At 40.5% G+C, this 23,945-nt stretch overlaps 3 protein-coding genes across 3 annotated transcripts in view; all 3 read left to right on the top strand.

The window, feature by feature from the left end:
- Positions 1 to 5,292: 5,292 nt before the first annotated feature.
- LOC137985397 (histamine H2 receptor-like) lies at positions 5,293 to 6,670 on the top strand. The gene has a single exon (XM_068833018.1). The coding sequence runs from the start codon at positions 5,391 to 5,393 to the stop codon at positions 6,327 to 6,329; it is 939 nt and encodes a 312-aa protein (XP_068689119.1). The 5' UTR covers positions 5,293 to 5,390; the 3' UTR covers positions 6,330 to 6,670.
- Positions 6,671 to 7,983: 1,313 nt separating this feature from the next.
- On the top strand, positions 7,984 to 8,922 carry LOC137984408 (histamine H2 receptor-like). Its single transcript, XM_068831586.1, has one exon. The coding sequence runs from the start codon at positions 7,984 to 7,986 to the stop codon at positions 8,920 to 8,922; it is 939 nt and encodes a 312-aa protein (XP_068687687.1).
- Positions 8,923 to 12,310: 3,388 nt separating this feature from the next.
- Positions 12,311 to 23,945, top strand: part of LOC137985394 (pro-epidermal growth factor-like) — a 25,533-nt gene continuing 13,898 nt past the window's right edge. The window contains exons 1-5 of the mRNA XM_068833006.1: positions 12,311 to 12,645; positions 14,808 to 14,876; positions 21,925 to 21,996; positions 22,098 to 22,184; positions 23,093 to 23,241. Coding sequence (XP_068689107.1) covers positions 12,431 to 12,645; positions 14,808 to 14,876; positions 21,925 to 21,996; positions 22,098 to 22,184; positions 23,093 to 23,241 — 592 coding nt within the window. The 5' untranslated portion in view covers positions 12,311 to 12,430. The remainder of the gene's footprint in view (positions 12,646 to 14,807; positions 14,877 to 21,924; positions 21,997 to 22,097; positions 22,185 to 23,092; positions 23,242 to 23,945) is intronic.

Below are 23,945 nucleotides of genomic sequence, written 5' to 3'. Positions count from 1 at the left end.
GATTCTAGCGACAGGGACAACTATTTGGAAACCGGGCTGTAGATTTACGTTAGGCAGAACTAAACGTTATAAGTGGCAGTGACAAATAGTGTAAACATGATTTTCATGTTGGTATGAAACGCACCTGTGCCCCAGGCCGTTCATAGAGTCTTTTGTTTCTAGCATAAATAAGGTTGGACAGTGTGTGCGTGGTTTAAATGTATCATGTCAGCTCTCGAACTTTTAACTTTTAAAAAAGGCTCATTCATGTTCGAAAGTTTGTAATCATCTCTAGCCCCCAAAGTTTGGGGGCTAGCAGTGTTTCCCACGTGGTGGCTTTTTGGGTTTTTGTATTAAGCGGTGCACACTTCACATAACCTCAGATGTGTATTTGCTGTGTACTTAAGGACTTGTCTCCTGTTTGAGCTTTCAATAGGTATGAAAACTCTCAGCTGCTTACACACTCCTGTGAATGAGACGTAAATATAAATAAACAGGAAAAGTGTTTGCAAAGATATTTTTTGAACGTTAAATTAATAACTTTTAAGCATTAAATGAATCAATGAAAGACATCTAAACATGCATTTTCTTCAAAAATAACCTTATGGATGCACTATACGTTTTATGAATGAAGCAAATAGCAGAAGCGTTGTTTTTTTTTTTACTTGAAAAGTCTTCTTAGCACCTGTCAGAGGCCTATCTGCGCATGCGTGGCACGAGCAGCATTTAATTGGAAAGTTTAATTAAGCAAGAACGATGGCAACGACAACGACACAAAGAAGGCATATTATTGGTTAAACAAGAAAAAATAATTGTGTTGCTCATCATGTGCATTTCTTTACCGTACTCCACAAAACACCAACGTGAAATCACCGAATGTTGGGTTTTGACGACAACGCGAGCTTCCAACAACGAACAATTCATTTTGTATTTTTACTTTAACTTAGAAATATATACCCGTTCGTACCCATCCAGTTACAGGACAGTTCGCCCGTTTGTACAAAGTGATCTTGAACAAGACGGAATAATCGAGAAATACTTGCGATAGCGCTAAGTTATCTTTTGTAGTGACGTTATTTTTTAGGTTGCCATTGTCCTTGTTTAAAGTGCCTTTTATTTTTGTTGCAGCATGTAAATTTTTACGGTGTCACATCAAATGTCACTCAACTTGTTGTTTTTTTTCTGGGCTTAATAACCTTTGTGCGTGTCAGCAGTTTGCGTCCTAAATTATCCTACTAAGACAGTTCCAAAGCCGTTAAAAGGGCTGCAAGGTGATCCAGTTTGCAAGACAAGGCCATCTTACTTCAGCGAAATGTTTGAGGAAAATATTACCGGACATTCCCGAGAATTCGACGATATGCTGATGTGCTCAGCAAAATTAGCTGGTGGTTCCCAACACAGCAAGTTGATATATATTGTAGCTTTCAATATTGTTCTCGCCATGACTGCCATCACTGGAAATACTCTGATTCTTATCTCTCTTCACAAGGACATCTCGCTTCACCTTCCGTCCAAACTCCTTCTTCGTAATCTGGTGACAACTGATTTATTAGTGGGTTTCGTCTCACAACCATCCCTGGTCGCTTTCTGGGTGTCTTTGCTGCTCGAACTACGACGGGTGTGTCGCTACATCCTTGCTGTAAATCGTACAACGGGCAATATTCTTTGTGGAGTGTCTTTGGCCACAACAGCCGCCATTAGTGTAGATAGGCATCTGGCTCTCTCGCTAGGACTCAGGTACAGAGGGTTTGTAACTATTAAGCGAGTTTATGTAGCGCTTATCGTGATCTGGGCCACTGCATTAGCAGGCGTTTTACCAATTCTTTGGAATGACACTACAAGGTTGATTTCGATGATAACATTTTCTTCGGGATGTCTTTTAATAATCATTTACTGCTACTCGAGGATTTTTATTCGGTTGCAAATCCTTCAAAATCAAGTTCACGCGATTCCAGCAACCAGTACAGTTTTCGTAAGGCGATACCAAAAGACAGTTACTACTGCAATGTTGGTGCAAGTGGCATTAATATTTTGCTATTTGCCATACATTGCTGTGACGCCTTTAAGATATCGAGAACTAAGAAGAGGAGAAATTTCTTCCTTTTTCTTTGTACATACAATAACTTTAACTTTAGTTTATTTAAACTCATCGTTAAATCCATTTCTTTACTGTTGGAAGATCAAAGAAGTGAGAGATGCTGTTAAAGACACATTGAGACAGCTGTTTTGTTTCCCAATTCAACGTGAGTAAATTATATTAGTCTACAAATCAGGATCACCCGGGACGATCCCGGGATGCTCCTCGCGACAGAAACGACCAGTCGTCCGAGATAGACTCCAATTCTATCCTTGCAACAGAGACGACCGGAAAAGACTCTCAAGCGATCGCATATTTTTAATGGAAACCGGGTTCAAAGGATAGAAGCGACAGAAGCGTTGGGACATATCCCAGGATGCACCTGACTGTTTACACGTGCTTCGGCAAGCAACTCGAATAACACCTCTACATTTATGGAAGAAATACAGCGAAATGAATGTCTATAACAAATTTTCGAAGGATTATAAGAACAGAAGAACCAGAGAAAACGATGGGCCAGAAATTCGGTCTTATTGCAGAGGAAGCCGACAATAAGTATAAGAACACTCGCACTAGTTATACACGCCATCTGAAGAAAGTGAAAAGCGTTCCTTCTGGTTCAGGAAGGGACGCTGTCCCAAAGACTGGGGAGTTTGCAAACCGACAATGGCTCGATCAACACATAAGCCACAAAGAAAAGTGCGTCTAACTGGTCAAATCATGAGAGCGATGAGGAAGAAGCTTCGGAACTCCAAGAAGACGATCAAATGAACAACAGCTCAAGCTCGACCCAAAGCCATGACAAAATCGACGATACAGAGCAAGACTCAATCGATTCGCCTGCGTCTTCTGAGTCAAGGCCAACTTCAAATCAATCGTCTACTAGTACAAACGAATTGGCAGTGGTGGTAAACCCAAAGAAACCAACGGCATCTGCATTGAACACAACAAAGCGTCCATGGGCAGCAGCTAATCGCCGAAAAGGAAGCACAAAAGAAGACTTTGATCTGGCAATGATTCAAATTGCAGAAAAACTCTTGCAAGAGCCATCAGAAAAGACTCCATCTGTTGATGAAGATGACGAAGAAATGCTTTTTGCAAGGAGCGTTGCAAAAAGACTTGAGTTTGTGAGGATTCAACTGGAACAGATAATGTTCCAAGCTGAATTTGCACCAGCACAACAGTTTCCTGCTCCAGTCAACCCAATGCATATCAACCAAGTATGGACATCGATATCATCCTGGTAGTTCTGATTACACCCCAAACCTACAATCATTATATAGTCCATACAAATCATCATTTTTTACCCTCTATTGTTACTGTTTCTACATGTATGAACATTGTTGACAGAGATTGAAATATATGACAGCATAAACATACTGAGATACCAAGATATACTATTTTTTATAAAGATACATGTATACTATACACAAGATTATTTTTCCAATAATTCTAGTTACTGTTTCTACAATGTATAGATATGGACAGGTGCAAATTTAGTTCGGTAAATATTCAAATGTTCAGGCTATTGTCGTCTTTCATCTCTTGAACGAGTGTATGGAAGATTCCAAGACGTTCTCTCGTGGAATATCGGCCGAACTCAAAACCGATGCTTTCTTCGATACTCTCTCTCTCTTCTTTTTCGCAAAACATCACGGAGAAGCAAATAGCAAGCCAAAAGTCTTCTTCTTCGATTGACTGCCGCCATTTTCATTTTGATTTAGGCGGCACAAATATTTCTAGTGCCAGTCTTGTTTGCCGTTTGATCCGATACAGACGATTTAAGAATCGCTTCAATCGCGTCTGTCGTTTTTTCACCTCGGAAAGCTCTTTTCAAGCGACAGAGACAATTCCAGCGACATGGGCGACTATTTGGAAACCGGGTTGTAGATTTATGTTGGGCGGAACTAAACGTTGTATAAAGTGGCAGTGACAAATAGTGTAAATATTTTCATGTTGGTATGAAACGCATATGTGCCCCAGGCCATTCATAGAGTCTTTTGTTTCTAGCATAAATAAGGTTTGACAGTGTGTGCGTGGTTTGAATGTATCATGTCAGATCTCGAACTTTCAACTTTTATAAAAGGCTAATTCATGTTCGAAAGTTTGTAATCATCTCTAGCCCCCAAAGGTTGGGGGCTAGCAGTGTTTCCCACGTGGTGGCCTTTTGGGTTTTTGTATAAGGCGGTGCACAGTCCATATAGCCTGAGATGTATTTGCTGTGTACTTAGAGACTTGCCTCCTGGTTGAGCTATCAAAAGGCATCAAAATTCTTAGCTGCACACACACTCCTGTGTTTGAGACGTAAATATTAATAAACAGGAAAAGTGTTTGCAAAGAGATTTTTTGAACGTTAGATTAATAACTTTTAAGCATAAAGTGAATCAATGAAAGACATCCAAACATGCATTTTCTTTAAAAATGACCTTATGGATGCACTATACGTTTTATGAATGAAGCAAATAGCACAAGGGTTGTTTTTTTTTTACTTGAAAAGTCTTCTTAGCACCTGTCAGAGGCCTATCTGCGCATGCGTGGGACGAGCAGCATTTAATTTAATTGGGAAGTTTAATTAAGCAACTGAGAAAGATGGCAACGACAACCACACAAAGAAGGCATATTATTGGTCAAAAAACGAAAAATAATTGTGTTGCTCATGCGTCACGCTCATCATGTGCATTTCTTTACCGTACTCCACAAAACACCAACGTGAAAATACCAACGTGAAATCACCAAATGTTGGGTTTTGATGACAACATGAACTTGTAACAACGAAGAAAATAATTCATTTTCTATTTTCACTTTAACGTCAGAATTCCCGTTCGTACCCATCCAGTTACAGGACAGTTCGCCCGTTTGTACAAAGTGATCATCGGAACAAGACGGAATAATCAAGAAATACTTGCAATAGCGCTGAGTTATAGCGATGTTTCTCGTGACGTCATCTATTGTTATTAATATGCCAACCAGATCCTAATTGGCTGTTGGAACAATGACTTCTTTTGTTCCGTGGTTGGCAAATTTGAATATCAAAAGAAATGTGACGTCAATGTTTGTAAACAAGAAATATCGCTATATTTTGTAGTGACGTTTTTGTTGAGGTTGCCATTGTCCTTGTTTAAAGTGCCTTTTATTTCTGTTGCAGTGTGTAAATTTTTAAGGCGTCACATCAAATGTCACTCAACTCGTTGATTTTGTCAGGGCTTAATCACCTTTGTGCGTGTCAGCAGTTTGCATCCTAAATTACCCTACTAAGCTTAAGACAGTTCCAAAACCGTTAAAAAGGCTGCAAGGTGACCCAGTTTGCAAGACAAGACCACCGTACTTTAACGAAATGTTGGAGAAAAATATTACGAGACATTCTCGAGAATTCGACGATCTGCTGATCTGCTCAGCAAAATTAGCTGGTGGTTCCCAACACAGCAAGTTGATATATCTTTTAGCTTTCAATAGTGTTCTCGCCATGACTGCCATCACTGGAAATACTCTGATCCTTATTTCACTTCATAAGCACACCTCGCTTCATCTTCCGTCTAAACTCCTTCTTCGTAATCTGGCGACAACTGATCTACTAGTGGGTGTCGTCTCACAACCATCCCAGGTCGCTTTCTGGGTGTCTTTGCTGCTCGAACTACGACAGACGTGTCGCTACATCTTTGCTGTAACTCGTACAACGAGCAATATTCTTTGTGGAGTGTCTTTGGCCACAACAGCCGCCATTAGTGTAGATAGGCATCTGGCTCTCTCGCTAGGACTCAGGTACAGAAGATTTGTAACTATTAAGCGAGTTTATGTAGCGCTTATCGTGATCTGGGCTACTGCATTAGCAAGCGTCTTACCAAGTCTTTGGAATGACACTACAAGGTTGATTTCGATGATAACTGTTTCTTCGGGATGTCTTTTAATAATCATTTACTGCTACTCGAGGATTTTTATTCGGTTGCGAATCCTTCAAAATCAAGTTCACGCGATTCCAGCAACCAGTCCAGTTTTCGTAAATCGATACCAAAAGACAGTTACTAGTGCAATGTTGGTGCAAGTGGCATTAATGTTTTGCTATTTGCCACACATTGCCGTGACGCCTTTAAAATATCGAGAACTAAGAAGAGGAGAAATTTCTTCCTTCTTCTTTGCAGAAGCAATAACTGTGACTCTAGTTTATTTCAACTCATCGTTAAATCCATTTCTTTACTGTTGGAAGATCAAAGAAGTGAGAGGTGCTGTTAAAATGACAGTGAGACAGCTGTTTTGTTTCCCAATTCAACGTGAGTAATATTAGTCTACAAATGAAGTGGGGGACAGAAACACTATTTTATTCCCATTGAAATTGCGCTTCAACGATTTAATTAACTCCTTTTTTCCCGCTATTTTCCCGCGCCAATTTCGCTATGTACTCTTCATGAGCAGCCGCAGACAACCCACGAGACACCACAGAACGCAGAATAGAGCATCTGGTCTCGTTGTTGTTTGTGTGTGTGGTGGAGCCTCTCTCTGTGCAACTGTCAACTCTTTAATTAATGAAATCTTAGTGACTGTTGTATGTAGCAAATCGGAGAGCGAGAAAAGCTATTGACAATGTTAGCGTAAATTTAAATAAAATTAATTTCATGTTTTCATGTTGTGACTTCACTAACGTTTTCTTCGAAGAAATGCAGATTTACGTTATGCGGAACTAAACGTTATAAGTGACAGTGAAAATAGTGTAATATTTTTTTGTTGGTATGAAAAGCACAGTTCATGTGCCCCAGGCCATTCTTAGAGGTTTTTGTTTCTAGCATATATAAGATTTGACAGTTTTAATGTATTCATGTCAAATCTCAAAGTTTCAATTTTTATGAAAGGCTCATATATGTTCGAAAGTTTGTAATCATCTCTAGCCCCCAAAGGTTGGGGGCTAGCAGTCTTCCCCAATTGGTAGCCTTTTGGATTTTTGTATTAGGCGGTGGTGCACAGTCCATACAACCTCAGATGTGTATTTGCTGTGTACTTAAAGACTTGTCTCCTGGTTGAGCTATCAAAAGGCATCAAAATTCTCAGCTGCACACACACACTCCTTTGAACGAGACGTGAATATAAATAAACGGGAAAAGTGTTTGCAAAGAGATTTTTTGAACGTTAAATAAATAACTTTTAAGCGTAAAGTGAATCAGTGAAAGACATCTAAACATGCATTTTCTTTAAAAATGACCTTATGGATGCACTATACGTTTTATGAATGAAGCAAATAGCACAAGGGTTGTTTTTTTTTTTACTTGAAAAGTCTTCTTAGCACCTGTCAGAGGCCTATCTGCGCATGCGTGGGACGAGCAGCATTTAATTTAATTGGGAAGTTTAATTAAGCAACTGAGAACGATGGCAACGACAACCACACAAAGAAGGCATAGTTATTATTGGTTAAAAAAGGAAAAATAATTGTGTTGGTCGTGCGGCACGCTCATCATGTGCATTTCTTTGCTGTACTGACTCCACAAAACACCAACGTGAAATCACCAAATGTCGGGTTTTGACGACAACGCGAGCTTCCAACAACGAGCAATTCATTTTCTATTTTTACTTTAACTTAAAAATATATACCCGTTCGTACCCATCCAGTTACAGGACAGTTCGCCCGTTTGTACAAAGTGATCATGAACAAGACGGAATAATCGAGAAATACTTGCGATAGCGCCAAGTTATAATTTGTAGTGACGTTTTTTTTAGGTTGCCATTGTCCTTGTTTACACTGTCTTTTATTTATGTTGCGGTGTGTAAATTTTTAAGGCGTCACATCAAATGTCACTCATTTCGTTGATTTTTTCCGGGCTTAATCACCTTTGTGCGTGTCAGCAGTTTGTATCCTAACTTACCCTACTAAGACAGTTCCAAAGCCGTTAAAAGGGCTGCAAGGTGACCCAGTTTGCAAGACAAGGCCATCGTACTTTAGCGAAATGTTGGAGAAAAATAATACCGAACAATCCCGAGAATTCGACGATCTGCTGATCTGCTCAGCAAAATTAGCTGGTGGTTCCCAACACAGCAAGTTGATATGTATTTTAGCTTTCAATATTGTTCTCGCCATGACTGCCATCACTGGAAATACTCTGATCCTAATTTCTCTTCACAAGCACACCTCACTTCATCTTCCGTCCAAACTCCTTCTTCGTAATCTGGCGACAACTGATCTACTAGTGGGTGTCGTCTCACAACCATCCCTGGTCGCTTTCTGGGTGTCTTTGCTGCTCGAACTACGACAGACGTGTCGCTACGTCTTTGCTGTAACTCGTACAACGAGCAATATTCTTTGTGGAGTGTCTTTGGCCACAACAGCCGCCATTAGTCTAGATAGGCTTCTGGCTCTCTTGCTAGGACTCAGGTACAGAGTGGTTGTAACTATTAAACGAGTTTATGTAGCGGTGATCGTGATCTGGGCTACTGCATTAGCAGGCGCCTTAGCAATTCTTTGGAATGACACTGCAAGGCTGATTTCGATGATAACTGTTTCTTCAGGATGTCTTTTAATGATCATTTACAGCTACTCGAGGATTTTTATTCGGTTGCGAATCCTTCAAAATCAAGTTCACGCAATTCCAGCAACCAGTCCAGTTTTCGTAAAGCGATACCAAAAGACGGTTACTAGTGCAATGTTGGTGCAATTGGCATTAATATTTTGCTATTTGCCACACATTGCCGTGACGCCTTTGAAGTATCGAGAACTAAGAAGAGGAGAAATTTCTTCCTTCTTCTTTGCAGAAACAATAACTCTGACTCTAGTTTATTTCAACTCATCGTTAAATCCATTTCTTTACTGTTGGACGATCAAAGAAGTGAGAGATGCTCTTAAAGTCACATTGAGACAGTTGTTTTGTTTCCCAATTCGACTGGAGTAAAATCAGTCTGGAGGTAAAGTAGGGGACCATAACACTCTATTGTTCGCATTTAAACAGCACATCGATGGTTTAATTTGTTTTGTTCCTCTTTTTCCGCGAGTTCTTTACGAGCAGCCACAGGCAACCCAACAGACATCACAGAAACAGGATTTTTGCAGTGCTGAGAGCACCTGCTACTCACCACTCGGAGTGGCTCGGGTTTGATTCCCCGAGCAACACCATTGAATCGAAATTGAATAAACATTTACTGAAAAAGGTAAGTACCTGCAAACGAACGTGCACGTTTACAACGAAATTGCTTGGATAAGATATAAGCAGTTATTGAAAAAAGGAGATGTAATTACAAAACAGCGCCAAAAGCGTTTATTGCTAATTCGTTAGAGTGGGCCCAAAACATTGCCATATGGAAAACAACAAACTAAGTAGTCACATCATCGACTACAAGTGATGCCATATGACTTTTACAAACAACTTTGTGGGAAGCACAGTCAAAAGCAGTTTCTAAAATCGAAAGAATACACTTTAGCGAAATTCGCGTCTTTATCCAGTCAGTTAGACTAAAGCAATATTGTTGGTATATTGTTGATATTGTGCCATGGTTTTATTATGTTCCTGTTTGTTGGCAAACAAAGGCCTAGGTTATCAGTAATGACTTCAAAAAGGAGGATACTTGTTGTACTTGTACTTCACCACGATGAATAACATCAACCTTTTTTACGACTAGAATATTTCAGTGTTGTTTTCCGACAAGCCTCTCAAAACCCCTCAAAGTGAGATTTTGTCATTGATATAGGCCTTAACTGATTTCAGTCACTCAACGGAAATAATTTGGGAACAGGTAATACATTAGCTAATATAACAAAAGTAAAGCGCGCGCTCTGATTGGCCAATTACCCATTCACTATTTGCCTAAGAGTGAATGGTTATAATGAATATTTTTTTCCTCAAACTGCATTAATGACCGTCCAGTCTACCGCCGAAAATGCTGAGATTTCTTTGCAGCTTTATGAAAAAAAAGAGACTTAGAAATGTCATGTTTTGACCCTGACCAGCGGCAAAGCGATAAAGCCAGCTTGAAGAGTTAATTAATGAGCGAGAACATTCAAAGAAGACAAAAGATGTCACAAACTGTCACAAGCACAAGATGTTTGGTTATGTTATAAAACAAATAGAAAACGGTTCAGCGTGTGCTATTTGCACGCGGGAGGTTTGCTAAGCACTCAAGAAGCCAGAGTCCACTCGGCTTTCGACTTCTTTCATGCTTAGCAAGCTCCCGCTTTCAAACTATACTGAACTTTTTAACTTTCAAAACTTGCCCAAATTGTGTCAGTAGGTCCTGGAACTCGTCTACAGAAAGGCCAGAGAGACAATTTCACTCGTGAACCGCCATGTTTACAACAGGGCATTTTAGGCGTCCTTGTCTGCATTAAACCATCTCTCACATCTGTCTCGAAAATTCAAGACGTGCACGCGCGATTCTTACGTTACTACGCTTATGCCTGTAGAATCAACTGAAATCTCAGTTTCTTGTAAAAACGAGCATCTTGATTTTTTTGGTAGGCTAGATGTCGAAACATATACCCATGCGCTCACGGAATGTTTTAACTCGATAGAAAATAGCAGTACCAAACGAGTCATTCCGTGATTTCGGCCCGTGCGATCGCTTTTGGACGCAGTTGGCCCTTCGCTGCTTTCTTCCACCGACCTCGCCTCCCGGTACGGCATTGAGGGAGGGATATGTCGGCCCCTAAACCATATGAGATAAATTCCACGCCTACTCACAGCTCCAGACCGCCCTTGTCATTGCAATTTAGCGTAAGATTTCAATGGCTTATATATTCTAGAGAAAAGTCATTTTATCTGTCATATGGTAAGCACTGGAGTCGCAGATTACAAAGTGCACGCACGCGCCCTGCTGAAGGTAACATACATCCATGCATATACTTTATTTCATCTCGAATTTCAGAATAACTACAAGAGCCAATGTCTTCGAGACATTACATTTATAACTAAGGTCGTGTTGTATTGGGATCAACCGTTTTTAGTTGGTTGGGTCTTTTAGTGTTTTATTCGGAAAAAAACATTTTCGGTTGATTTGGTTGATCAACTTTTTCAACCGGCATCAAACTAGGTTGAAACGGTTGAAAAAGCATTGGCAGCGACCGCTGTCGTTTACGTGGGCCATTTAAAGTCTGCCGCGGGCTCCTGACGTGTTGCTTTCCCTCGACTTGTCAACGCTGAGACGTCTGGTAATAACTATTCCCAGGAGTTACCGCGTTTCAACCGAAAACGGTGGAAAAGTGTTCTATCAGGAAACCTCAACCACTTCAACCTAAACCGTTTGCAGTTGAAACGGTTGATCCCAATAGAACACGACCTAAGATACATAACCCATACAGATACATAACTAAATATATAATATTTTGGCTGCGTGAAGTTGTTTTTCCACTTCTTGGTACTGACTGTTTATTTTTTGAAAGTGCCTTTTGAGAGTGGATATTTCGTTCGTCTGTCGACTAAAACGTTGATTTCAGCTCTTCCATCTCTCTACGCATCTCTTTATTCTCACGTAGAATGTCATTTACGTTTTATCTGGATGTCTACCAGCCTCTCGTGGAGTTCAAATAGGGATGGTTCTGGTTTGTGCTGTTCGTTTGTTGGCTGGTGTGTCGCCGGAGATATGTCTTCATCTTATCCCAGCGATGTCGCCGTATTTGATCGTTTTGGAGTTTCCATCTCCTCCTCAGCCGAGCCTCTTTCTCCCCTTTTGTGTTTTTTTTCCTGTCCGTGTCACGAGTTGTTGTCTTGTATATTAAGTTTTTGTCGTAAAGGATTATGATTTCTTCACAAATGTTTGCAAGATTTGGGGGCGAAGGTTCGGTCACTCAAAAAACGTGCCACCGCACATCGTGTCCACGCATGCTCTCCTTCAAGTTTAGAAGTTTATGTAACAGAAACGACATGAAAAACTTGCTAGAGAGTGTTTTATCGGGAAGACCTTAGACAGCAATGACTAGAACCAGGTTGCTGGCCAGCGGTTTTCGTTAAAACAATGGTTTGCTGGGGGTGCTCAGTCTCGCGGGCTCAGAAAACCTGGTTGTGGTCATTAAGGTTTTTCGTTTTATCGACATTAGCGAGCTTACGCAACAGGACGGCTGGAAGACTCAGGACGGCAGAATGGCGAAAAAATGTCGCGCGAGACTATGCATTCCCGATCTTACGCGACATTTTTTCGTCATTCTGCCGTCCTGAGTCTTCCAGCCGTCCTGTTGCGTAAGCTCGCTATTCAAATGTAGCGGGCCGTACCGCTGGCCATAGTGTAGATTACGGTCGCTAATTTAGCCAATTATAGCGCGCGTACTAGCTGACAGATATACATGTAATAAAGGAAAAGAGCAAACATACGTATGAATTCGAAGTGTGAATTCTTGTGATTACGAAACGCATTACATTTTCACGTCACAAAAGCGCGAAAAGTCATCGCTAAAGCTCGGGTTTTAAAGCCGAAATGGGGAAGGTTTCCGACCATTTTTTATTCTTTTTGATTCTGTTTTGTTGGGTTAATTTTTCAAGTTGGGGGAAACCGTTGAACTGCAAAAAAATAGGAAGTACAGGGAAACGCTTTGAATGTAGCGCAAACAACAAGAAACTTCCTATAACTATGGACAAGCTCCAACGTACTTTTCCAGTTAGCGGGACAGAAGCATACCAGGTCAAGGAACTGTGAGTAGTCTGTTGTCTTAGATTTGGTCGAAGATTGTTTTGACTTCTTAATCATAAAGGCTTCCTCGAGATTTTAATTTCGTTCACAATCCTCAGTTTTTCTTAAATTATGACAGCTAGCTTGTTTGAGAGATGCATGCAACTATTGTTAAGAAAAGCTTTCTGTGAATGTTGGGCTGAAAACTGCAAATTTAACCCGAATAACTAAATTAACCGGAAAATGACAACTAATTAATATCGATGGAGGTTAAAATTCTTGGGACATTTTGCTCCATCAAGATAAAGCTATGGTACTTCCTCTTCCTGGCTCCCTCCAAACAATAGAAAGATTTAGCATAACTTGCCCTTTTCACGTTTCACGTAAAATGGAGTAACGCTTGTGACTCTAGCTTTACGTGACCCTCGGCAACTCGATTATTTATTTAAAAAAAAAAAAACAAAAACCGCGGAAAAAAATCGGAGTTTTTTTAAACATTGTTTGTAAAAGAACACACTTTATAAAATGAAAATTCTTACCTGTCAAATTTTGCGAGTCTCGATGACGTTGTTTGTGAGTCAACAGAGAGTCGACGTAAGTTCATAGTGAAGAAAATTGACTGAAGTTACGAACTATTGGGGCACTAACATGAAACTTAATTTTTCCTCGTTTGACTTTATACCTTGAAATGCTTTTGATCACGTGGTCACTAGTTTTGCTGTTTGCTTTTCACGTAAACGTGATCTTAAATCTCTCTACTGAAGGACTTTAAGATTTACTACGGCGACGAAAACGTCACCTCAAAATAAAGCTTTACACAATCCCGCAGTCTTTCGCGGTTATTTCATCTCTTTGCTCCTCCGTACAACGTGGGCGAATTATTTTAAAACTAAATTTATACGAGCGGTTTTAGAGTTAAAATACGTAATGAAAGATTCACATTTGAACGCTCACGTTTTCGTTAAAACCTCAAGTTTGGTGATTTCACGTTGTTGTTGTGATTAACTAATTTTTATATATTTTAACTTGACGTTTCGTATGATATAAAATACATCTTCAGAAGTGAAGCTTGAACAAAGTTTTGAAATTTGTGTATGTAAACCTTTGAGAGAGACTAGTAAAATAGATTAAGGACGGTGCCTGCTATTGTTATTGCGCATACGTTCTGCGCATCTCGAGATACACGGATTTGCTATGGGTGATGCTTACTAATACTGGGATATTTTTGCGCGGTTTAAAACTATCCGGAGAAAGTAGATCTTAGTAAGTACTATTGGTATCGAAAAAGAACATTGGGGGCAACCATAAATTTTTCAGAGATGATTAAGCTTCAATTTGAGAAAGAACGCCATACATGGCTTTGTATTCAGTAAGCTTTTTACAAATATTGTTCATGATTTATCTTTGAAAAATGCGTGGTTACCCCCAATTTTCTTTTTCGATTTCAATAACACTTGCGTTATACTATGGTTATCACCCGCAGTGTATTTGATCAAGTTAAAATGGCCGAAAAACAAACGGTATTTAAAGTGGTACTACGACCAAAAAAAAAATTTGTTTTTCCTTTGGATTTCAAAACTATGTTAACTAAACACTAACTCACCCAAGTTTTAAGTTCTGATTTTAAAAAGACACCTGTTTATTTTAGCTGAAATTTTCCTATTTATTGGTCCGCCATTACTAACTTTAAAATCTTGAGAGAGCTGGGTCGAGGAGAAAATGACGTCAAACACTCACTAGTTTAAGAATGCAATGCGTGTGTACGCGGCCTAATTAATATGCAGCACGGGAGTTTCGGGCTTTCAGACGTTTCAACCCGTGTTTTGCATATATAATAAATTGGGTTTACACGCTGAAATTTTAAGCTAGTGAGTAAATGACGCCATTTTTTCTAGATCCAACCCTCTGAGGTCCAATCGGCCAGTTTTGAACGTGAGTCATGGCGGACCATGAAATCCAAAACTTACACTCAAAATAAACAGCCTTTGGATAAAACTCAAAGGTCAAAATTTTGCCAGTTAGGTGTTAAGCGAACACGCTTTCAAAATCTGAAGAAAAAAAGGAAATGATTTTTTGATCATAGTAACTCTTTAAGAATCTACACGGTGTATATCTTTCTGCGAGTATGAAGATCAGACAACCATCAGAACCGTATTCACATCTTCTAATTAGTTTACTTTTGTAGGAGTCTAAAGGGAAGCGAGGTGAAGCTTTCCCCAGGATTTTTCAAAAAGTTCAAGAATGTGGTAACCTTGTGAGTATTGAGTTAACCTTTCTGCGATTAATTAACCAATTTAAAAAATGTCATAATACTCTTTGTTTGTCCCTTCAAAATTTGGCATAAGCATTGTTTTTATTTTCTCTTAGGAGTGAGAATGGTCCCACGAGAAACTGGAAACAATGCTTACGCAAAATTTTGGAGGGACAAACAAAGAGTATAATTGGTATCTTTGATTTTGGATCTTGTCCCTCAAGAGTTTTGGAGAGACAAACAGAGTATTATGGTATTTTTGATATTGGCTAATTAATTGATTCAGGGGGAGGGGAGGGGGAGGCGACGCGAGGGTTACAATGAGCTCTAAGGAGAGCACAAAACACATTTATGCCCGAGAACCTAAACTGTATTGTTATTTACCAAGATTTTCACTCAACAAAACAAGCACTGTGATTAGTTCATTCTTGATCACGTGCCCCTGGTCAAATGGAAATGCATCCCGACCCGGATACAATTCCGCAGTTGTTGCCCGCTCCGGATGTTTTGCTGCGATTTTTGCAGGAAAAGTCTAAGTATATAACAAAGCACTTAATGTCTGGCCCCTCGGGAAGCTAGTTAGTTTTGTTTTCCCTCGAGTCCTGATGTTTCCCGAGACGATGGTCTCTCGGGAAAACAAAACTAACTGTTTCCCTCTGGACCCTACATTAAGTGTATATTAATATTAATATCACTTTGGAGGGCATTGAGAAACTAAAACTTAAAAAAAGACAACAAAACAGTCTGAACAATAACGTAAGTATTAACAAGTTGAACGGCTTTTATTTTCCCTCAATGAAAATACATCATCAAGTGAAGCTGCCTTGAAATTACAAAATCTTGTCGATGAAAGGAAAGTTCCATAAAGCTTTTTTGTAAGTGTTGAAATTAATTGTACAATTCATTGGTTTATTTCAGTGGGCTAAAATATATTTTAGCCTGCCACGCTCTCCATTTTAGCCCGCAAAATGCGCCACAATACCCGACAAAGTGATAATTATGATAGCGTGGCTCAGGCGCGCGAAGCGCGCCAGCGGAGCACCATGGGTAAGATTGTTTTGGAAATCTATCCGGTTATAACGTCAGCGTACGCCCGCCCGCCCGCCCCTAGAGACTGCCGGGGTAGAGGTGGGGAGGCAAGATAGCCCCCTGGGGACGGGAGTGTTCGTGCAATTTTCCTAGGTGGGAAATCGCGTGGCCGCGTTGCATTTGGCAACCCGCGTTTTTCTGGCGGGAAATCATATTAGTGACGAGCAACCGGGGAAATTAAAAGATTAAAGAGTAAAAAAGAGCTCGAGAGAAGAGGCGACGAAACGTGAGAAATTTAAGGGAAGGAAGCCTCGAGAGAAGCCGAGGAAGGAAAAGAAGGGAAAATCTATATGAAGAACACCATGCATAAAGCTATGAGAAATAGAGCGAGTGACAAAACACTTATTTACAAGGGTTAGCTTTCAGGTAATGTTTTCCTTCTTAATGCACGCCTCGCTGCCTCATATATTTTGTAAAACTCACTAAAAAACGAAGAAGGCCTGAAAACGTTTGCAATTTCTTTGATCACGGAGCTTCTGGCATATTAAAACGATCACACACCATGTCGCCATTCAAGCTTACAGCAGACATCATTGGCCATCATTGGTTGCGGTCACACTTGTTCCCTTGGGGAACACCAGTAGAACTTGATTTGACACTAGTGTTAGTTCCCTAACTGCGACCACAATCATTGCCTATTTCGTCAGCGGTTTGTGGCTGGCTACGGTTGCTTGATTTTGGAACTTAATTCTGAACATCATTATTGTGGCAACTGTCCACTCCTCCTCCTCCTCCTCCTCCTCCTCCTACTCCTACTCCTACTCCTCCTACTCCTACTCCTCCTCCTACTCATACTCCTACTCCTACTCCTCTTACTCCTCCTCCTCCTACTCCTACTCCTCCTCTTCCTCCTACTTTAACTCCTACTCCTCCTCTTCCTCCTCCTCCTCCTCGTTCTCCTCCTCTTCCTACTCTAACTCGTACTCCTCCAGGTACTCCTCTTTCTACTCCTAGTCCTCCTCCTCTTCCTCCTCCTACTGCTACCCCTCCTCTTCCTCCTAATCCAACTCGTACTTCTCTTCCTCCTCCTCCTCGTACTCCTCGTACTCCCCTTCCTCCTCCTCCTTCTCCTCCTACTCCTCCTTGTACTCCTCCTCCTCCTACTTTAACTCGTACTCCTCCTCCTCCTCCTCCTACTCCTACTCCCCTTCCTCCTTCTCCTTCTCCTCATCCTCCTACTCTAACTCTTACTCCTCCTCCTCCTACTCCCACTCCTCCTCCCCGTTCTCCTCCTCCTTCTCCTCCAGGTACTCCTCTTCCTACTCCTACTCCTTCTCCTCCTCCTACTCCCCCTCCTCTTCCTCTTTCTCCTACTTTAACTCGTACTCCTCCTATTCTAACTCGTACTCCTTTTCCTCCTTGTACTCCTCCTATTCCTACTTCTACTCCTACTCGTACTCCTCCTCTTCCTCCTCGTACTCCTCCTCCTATTCCTCCTCCTCCTCTTCCTCCCCCCTTTATTCCTACTCTTCCTCCTACTCCTCCTCCTCCTCCCCCTCCTACCACCACCACCACCACTACTACTACTACTACTACTACTACTACTACTACTACTACTACTACTACTACTACTACTACAACTACTACTACTACTACTCTAAATATTCAGGGCAGTTGGCAGAATTCTCGACAGTGATGCAAACCCTTGACTGCATCTTAGGTTTCCATGACTGTCTCGAATTCTCCCAACCCCCCTCGTGTTTAGACGAGGCTATGGAATCACAGAAAACGTCCTCTTTTGCTTAAAAAATAAAAGTAAAATAATAATAATAATAATAATAATAATGATAATAATAATGATAATAATAATAACAAGGGCTGAAAAATTCCAAGCTGAGATCTGGCGCGGGTTAGCCTCTCCCCAACTATGGGTCAAATAGTATCTTCACCAATATAAGTAGTAGTAACATAAGGAATTCATACCGCATCGCTCGTCGTGCGGGTCAATAAGGAGCGCGTCCCTCAGTGAGTGGTCAGGCTGAAGTCGAAAAATTGGCTACTGATCTACCCTCTCAACCTGCAGTGGCGGACAAACCAACTGAGAGTCTCTCCCAACAGGGTCCTTCCACACCAGAACGGGCAGGTAACAACACAGTCAGATAGAAGAAACACTAGACAGAAATGGACGCGAGAGGATTACATTGTAGTCATGTTCTGTTATTACAAGGCAAAGGAAGACCCCAGTGAAGGAAGGAGTAACAAAAGATACATTTAGAATGTGGAGGAAAAGAAACCCAAATGAAAGACCCAATCTAACAGACAACGCACTGATCAACCAACGTAGATATATTGAAAGACAAAACAAACTAACAGGAATCGAAGTAGATAACATCAAGCAACGGGTTGAAAATGAATTCAATGTACAAAACAACCAAACAAGTAGTGTAGCAGATGCAGGTGTGGTTTTAGAAGAAACCAACAGCCGTCATGGGGAACCAATTGAAGAAGAGGTAGAACCATCACAAAATTCATCTGAGATCAATGACCTAGTTAATGAAATTAAGAAGGCTAGAGCTGAATGGGAAAACATTAGGATGGCAGAGAGGCCCCCTCTACCCAAGATATCAATGAACAGAAAAACTGAGCTGTTGATCACACAAGGAAACCAAGCAATCCAGCTGATAATAGCAGACGAAGTGCTCAACCTCAATAACATCAACCCGCTACAATATGTAACTGCGTACGTAATATCTGAAAAGTTGGGTAAAACGCCAAAAATCCCAAAGACAAAGAGCAATAAACGGCAGCTACCAAAATGGAAAGCAAGAATAGAGAATCAGATTAAAAGCATGATCAGAGCTGATTCGTCGATATTAACAGATATGGCACAGAAAGGTGAAACCCAAAAGAAACCAAGAACTGCAAGCAGCAAGAGAATCCCTCAAAATGAGAATTCAAGCAAAAGCCCAAAGAATTAGGAGAAATGTAAAGAGAAGTAAACAATTCAGTCAAAACCAAATGTTTGCAAACAACAGAAAAAAGTTCTTCAGAAGCCTTGAAAACGCACCAAAGAAAGAAGCAACTGAAACATTTTGGCGTTCCGTCTTGGAGAACAATAGAGAGTACAACCACTTAGCAGAGTGGATAAAGAGAGAGGATCTAGCCCTTGTGCCTTTAATATCAGAACTGGCTACGTCTGGGTATGGTTACAAGATCTCAAACACAAGTGCTCCAATCAGCAATCTGTTTTATATGGATGATCTAAAACTGTACAGCAAGAACGAGCAAGAAAAAATTGGAGAACTGAAAGTAGTGAAACAGTTCAGTGATGATATCGGCATGGAATTTGGACTTGAGAAATGTGCCAAAGCCAGTTTCAAGAAAGGTAAACTGACCTCAACTGGAAACAATATAGTAATAGATGTTGACACAGAAATATAAAGAGTTGGACCAGGAAGGAGTATACAAATACCTGGGTGTGGATGAAAGCGAAGGTATCCAGCACAGCAAAACGAAAGAGAAGATACGAAGAGAATATAATAGGAGAGTAAGATCGATCCTAAGAACTGAGCTCAATGGAAGAAACAAAATGGAAGCTATCAATAGTCTTGCAGTCCCAGTTGTGCAATACAGTTTTGGCATTATAGACTGGAGAATCTAATAATTAAAGAAGATTGACACAAAAGAACGCAAACTATTGAACATGCAGAAGATGTTACACCCTAAAGCAGATGTGGAAAGGCTGTACATTCCAAGAAAAGATTGAGGAAGGGGCCTGATTGAAGTAGAAACAGCATTCAAAACAGCAACAATAGGACTTGATCATTATCTGAAGCACAAAGATGGGCGATATCCAAAGCAGTTGCTTGAACACGATCGATCTAAAGCCATAAATTCAATAATCAAGAATGCTACTAAGTTCAAAAGGGAAGTAACAATGCCAGAGTTTGAGAACAGAGAAGATAAATCAGCCTCAGAAAATGCTCTGGCCCTGAAACACATATTCAAGTCTAAGATGAAATCAACGAAAGAAGAAAAGTGGAAAGACAAAGCTTTGCATGGCCAATATCCCAAGATCCTAGAGAAGCCCCACGTAGACACAATCACCACCAACAAATGGTTGTCATTAGCAATCTGAAAGGAGAAACAGAGGGACTACTTGTGGCAGCTCAAGATCAAGCAATATAAACACCAGAAACTTCCAGAAAGTAATATGTGGCCAGCAAGTGGAGAGCAAATGCAGAATGTGTTCGCAACATGAAGAGACAGTGGACCATATTGTATCTGGATGTGAGGTGTTAGCCAAAACAGAGTACATCACCAGGCACAACAATGCTGCAGCATATCTCCATTGGAGTAATCTGCAAAGATCATGATTTCAAGATTACAGACAAGTGGTACCCACCTCACCATCATGTGGGACATGCCAGTCAATACTGATAGAATTATAACAGCGAACAGACCTGACATCATTGTTAAAGATTCAGTAAATTCCACCTGTAAACTGATTGATATGACTGTCCCATCAGATAGGAACATTGCATTGAAGGAAATCGAAAAGAAAAGCAAGTATAAAGATTTAGAAGTTGAAATACACAGAATGTGGCAGATGAAAAGTGATCCCTGTAGTTATTGGTGCGCTTGGAACAGTAAGAAAAGGAATGGTAGAAAACATCGAGAAAGTAACAAAGAGTGCTTCTATGACAGAGATTGAAAAGATCTGCATGCTGGGATCTGTGCGAATCCTCAGAAAGGTGCTTGGTATCTGAACAGAAAGATTGACTTGAGTGACTGATGCCCCAGGTGCATGGTTTTTGCCCGCTGATGCACTAAAAGAACCCCAGCAAAGACTGTGATAGTATAGATAATAAGTGAAGCTACGATCTTCGCAGTTATGAACGCAATTTTTGCAATTGCGTAGAGAAGCCTGAAAAATTCAGGACTTCAACGGGGTTTGAACCCGTGACCTCACGGTTCCGGTTCGACGCTCTAACCAACTGAGCTATGAAGCCACTGACATTGGGAGCTGGTCATTTGTGGGTTCTAATAAATCCCGTGAGGAATGAATCAATGATGAATGGTATATGAAAGGAATCATATATGAACTGCGGATATGCAACCAAGTGAAGCTACGATCTTCGCAGTTATGAACCCAATTTTTGCAATTGCGTAGAGAATTCACTTGATTTCATATCCGCAGTTCATATCTGGTTCATTTCATATACCATTCATCATTGATTCATTCCTCACGGGATCATTAGAACCCACAAATGACCAGCTCCCAACGTCAGTGGCTTCACAGCTCAGTTGGTTAGAGCGACGCACCGGAACCGCGAGGTCACGGGTTCAAAAAGCGTTGAAGTCCTGAATTTTTCAGGCTTCTCTACGCAATTGCAAAAATTGGGCTCGTAACTGCGAAGATTGTAGCTTCACTTGATTTCATATCCGCAGTTCATATAATTATGATTCATTTCATATACCATTCATCATTGATTCATTCCTCACAGGATCATTAGAACCACAAATGACCAGCTCCCAAAGTCAGTGGCTTCATAGCTCAGTTGGTTAGAGCGTCGCACCGGAATCGCGAGGTCACGGGTTCAAACCCCGTTGAAGTCCTGAAATTTTCAGGCTTCTCTACGCAATTGCAAAACTTGCGTTCATAACTGCGAAGATTGTAGCTTCACTTGATTTCATATCCGCAGTTCATATATGATTCATTTCATATACCATTCATCAGTATTGATAATAATAATAATAATAATAATAATAATAATAATAATAATAATATTCTGAGAAAGGTTCTCTCAATCAAGTAAATTGAACAAACCCTCCTCAAGACTAGTGCCTTAGAACCATGGTTTGGTTCTGGCCCTAGTAGGGAAAATGTAGACAAATAGAAGAACAACAATAATAACAATAATAACTATAAAATTATACAACGGAATGGGTTGACCTAATTTGTTATGTGGAGTTTGCTCTGCGAGAAAGAGATAAATCAACTTTACTATTTTTCTTCTAGGGTCCTTTCCAACACTGGACAAACTGAAATATCATCGGAACATTTTAAGGGGCTAGAAAACATTAGACATCTGTAAGTTTGCCAGCTATGTGAAAATCAGTCATTGAGGTTGACATTTGTGCATGAGAGATTAAATGATTTAATAATTATGTTCTTTCTATTATTTTTTGCAGTGATTTGTCAAATAACTTTCTTACCACATTGCCTTCTGACTTTTTAAAAGCCCTCAAGGGAGACAGGATTGGAGCTAAAATAACACTGTAAGTTTAAAAATTGAAATCTCAGAAAGGTCTTTGAAAGGAAATGGGCTTTTTTTAACCAAAAAGCTAAATTAAGCATCACAGATTGCTTTACCATGAGATCCGGAGATCCCAGGTTCAAGGCCTGGTCAGACCACTCGTTGAATTTGATCCTGACAGTTTCTGGTTTAATTTCTCAGATGTACTTGTAAATAGTCAATTGGTTTGTCTCCAACCAGTTGGGATTTTTAACATGTGTTGTTGTCGTTGTGTCATTTCACTGACTGTGTTTTATTGGGCCTGAGGAGACCCAATGGGGATCGAGTGGTAACTAAGGGTATACATGTCTACAATTACAAAGGCAGCAAATCACTGGAATTTGGACCTGTATATATTATAGAGGATATTACATGGCCGTGCGGAGATACGAAATTTCTCTTCGAGTGTTGCTATGTAACCATAGCAACAGCGATCTTTTCACGTGTGGTGTTACTAGCAGTACAACACGAACTTATGCCAAACATTTTGGTGATCTAGCATTGTCAGTTTGTCTACCCGAGCCTTGGAAGGCACTTCCGCAACCTATAAGAACTGCAGTGGCAGAGCTAAAGGGCAAGTCACTTCTTTTCACAGGTCAATCATTACAGGTCATTGTTTTGCCTGTACTAAAGCAACCCTAAACCTACAACTTGGCTAACCTTGGGCCTAAACATAGTTTTGAGGCCTAATGAGGCCTATGTTTAGCCTATTAGTAAAGGTTTTAACGTGTGACCTGTGAAAAGTAACCAGTGTACTTTAGACCCATCCGAACTGCTGAGACTGCATCTGGTTTTAAGTCACACATTTCTTTTTCCGCTACATTATTAATTTCCCAGTGATGGTAATTTAACTGTAAAAAGGTGCATAAAATACATATATGCCTTTTACAGTTCTCTTGCAGGAAACAAATGGAACTGCAGCTGCGCTAGTGGGTTAAGACGCGCATTGGATAATATGGCAGGGATAGCCCTTAAAGGAGACACATTTTGCTCCAGCCCCGATTTCATGAGGAAAAAGCAAATTTATGCCTTTACATGTGGTAAGTACGGGGAAGTATATTAACATAGGCTAAAGTCTAAAGCGCAAGCATGATGCTACCAGACAACACAAAAATAAAGGTGGATTATCCACACATTTAATAAGTTTAATCAAATGTGAGTGTTGGGGCTTCAGACGGATTAAGACTTTGTTGAAAACTGTTTGCTTAAGAGAGATGTATATCCTCATAAAGCTCTCTCACATAGAATTATTCATAACTGATCTTTCGTCCAAAATCAAATGCAAGCTTACATGTAATTGCTAAACATCACAGAATGTCCCTTGAGTTCACACCCCTACTGCTATAAACAACAACAATGATAATTTTAGGGTAGTTTGGGGACAATTGATGTTAAAGTTGCGCAAATGGAGCACTTCGTGACTTTCATAATGCACAAGTTGCATCTCATTATCCTGCCACATTTGTGGGCAAATCAAATGTGCAGTTCATCAATGGTGTCCCAAAAACACTGAGCCCCGGTCCGTGGACTCCCTTACCGACCGGGTCTACGGACTACTCCCACGGACCCCCTCTACGGGCCCCTACGCACCTCCCCAAAACAACATAGAAATAAAATTTATTGCTCCAAAATATATAAAGTAAAATAAATAAGAACTGAAGATTTGACTTACCGTGGGTTTTCCAGATAGCCCACTCGTATCGGCGAAATATCAACCGTTACGCTCCTCAAATGCAAGAGACTA

This window comes from Montipora foliosa, chromosome 14 (assembly GCF_036669935.1).
Source record: "Montipora foliosa isolate CH-2021 chromosome 14, ASM3666993v2, whole genome shotgun sequence".
Lineage (NCBI taxonomy): Eukaryota > Metazoa > Cnidaria > Anthozoa > Scleractinia > Acroporidae > Montipora > Montipora foliosa.
Note: the sequence above shows the minus strand (reverse complement) of the source record. Positions and strands in the feature narration are given on the sequence as shown.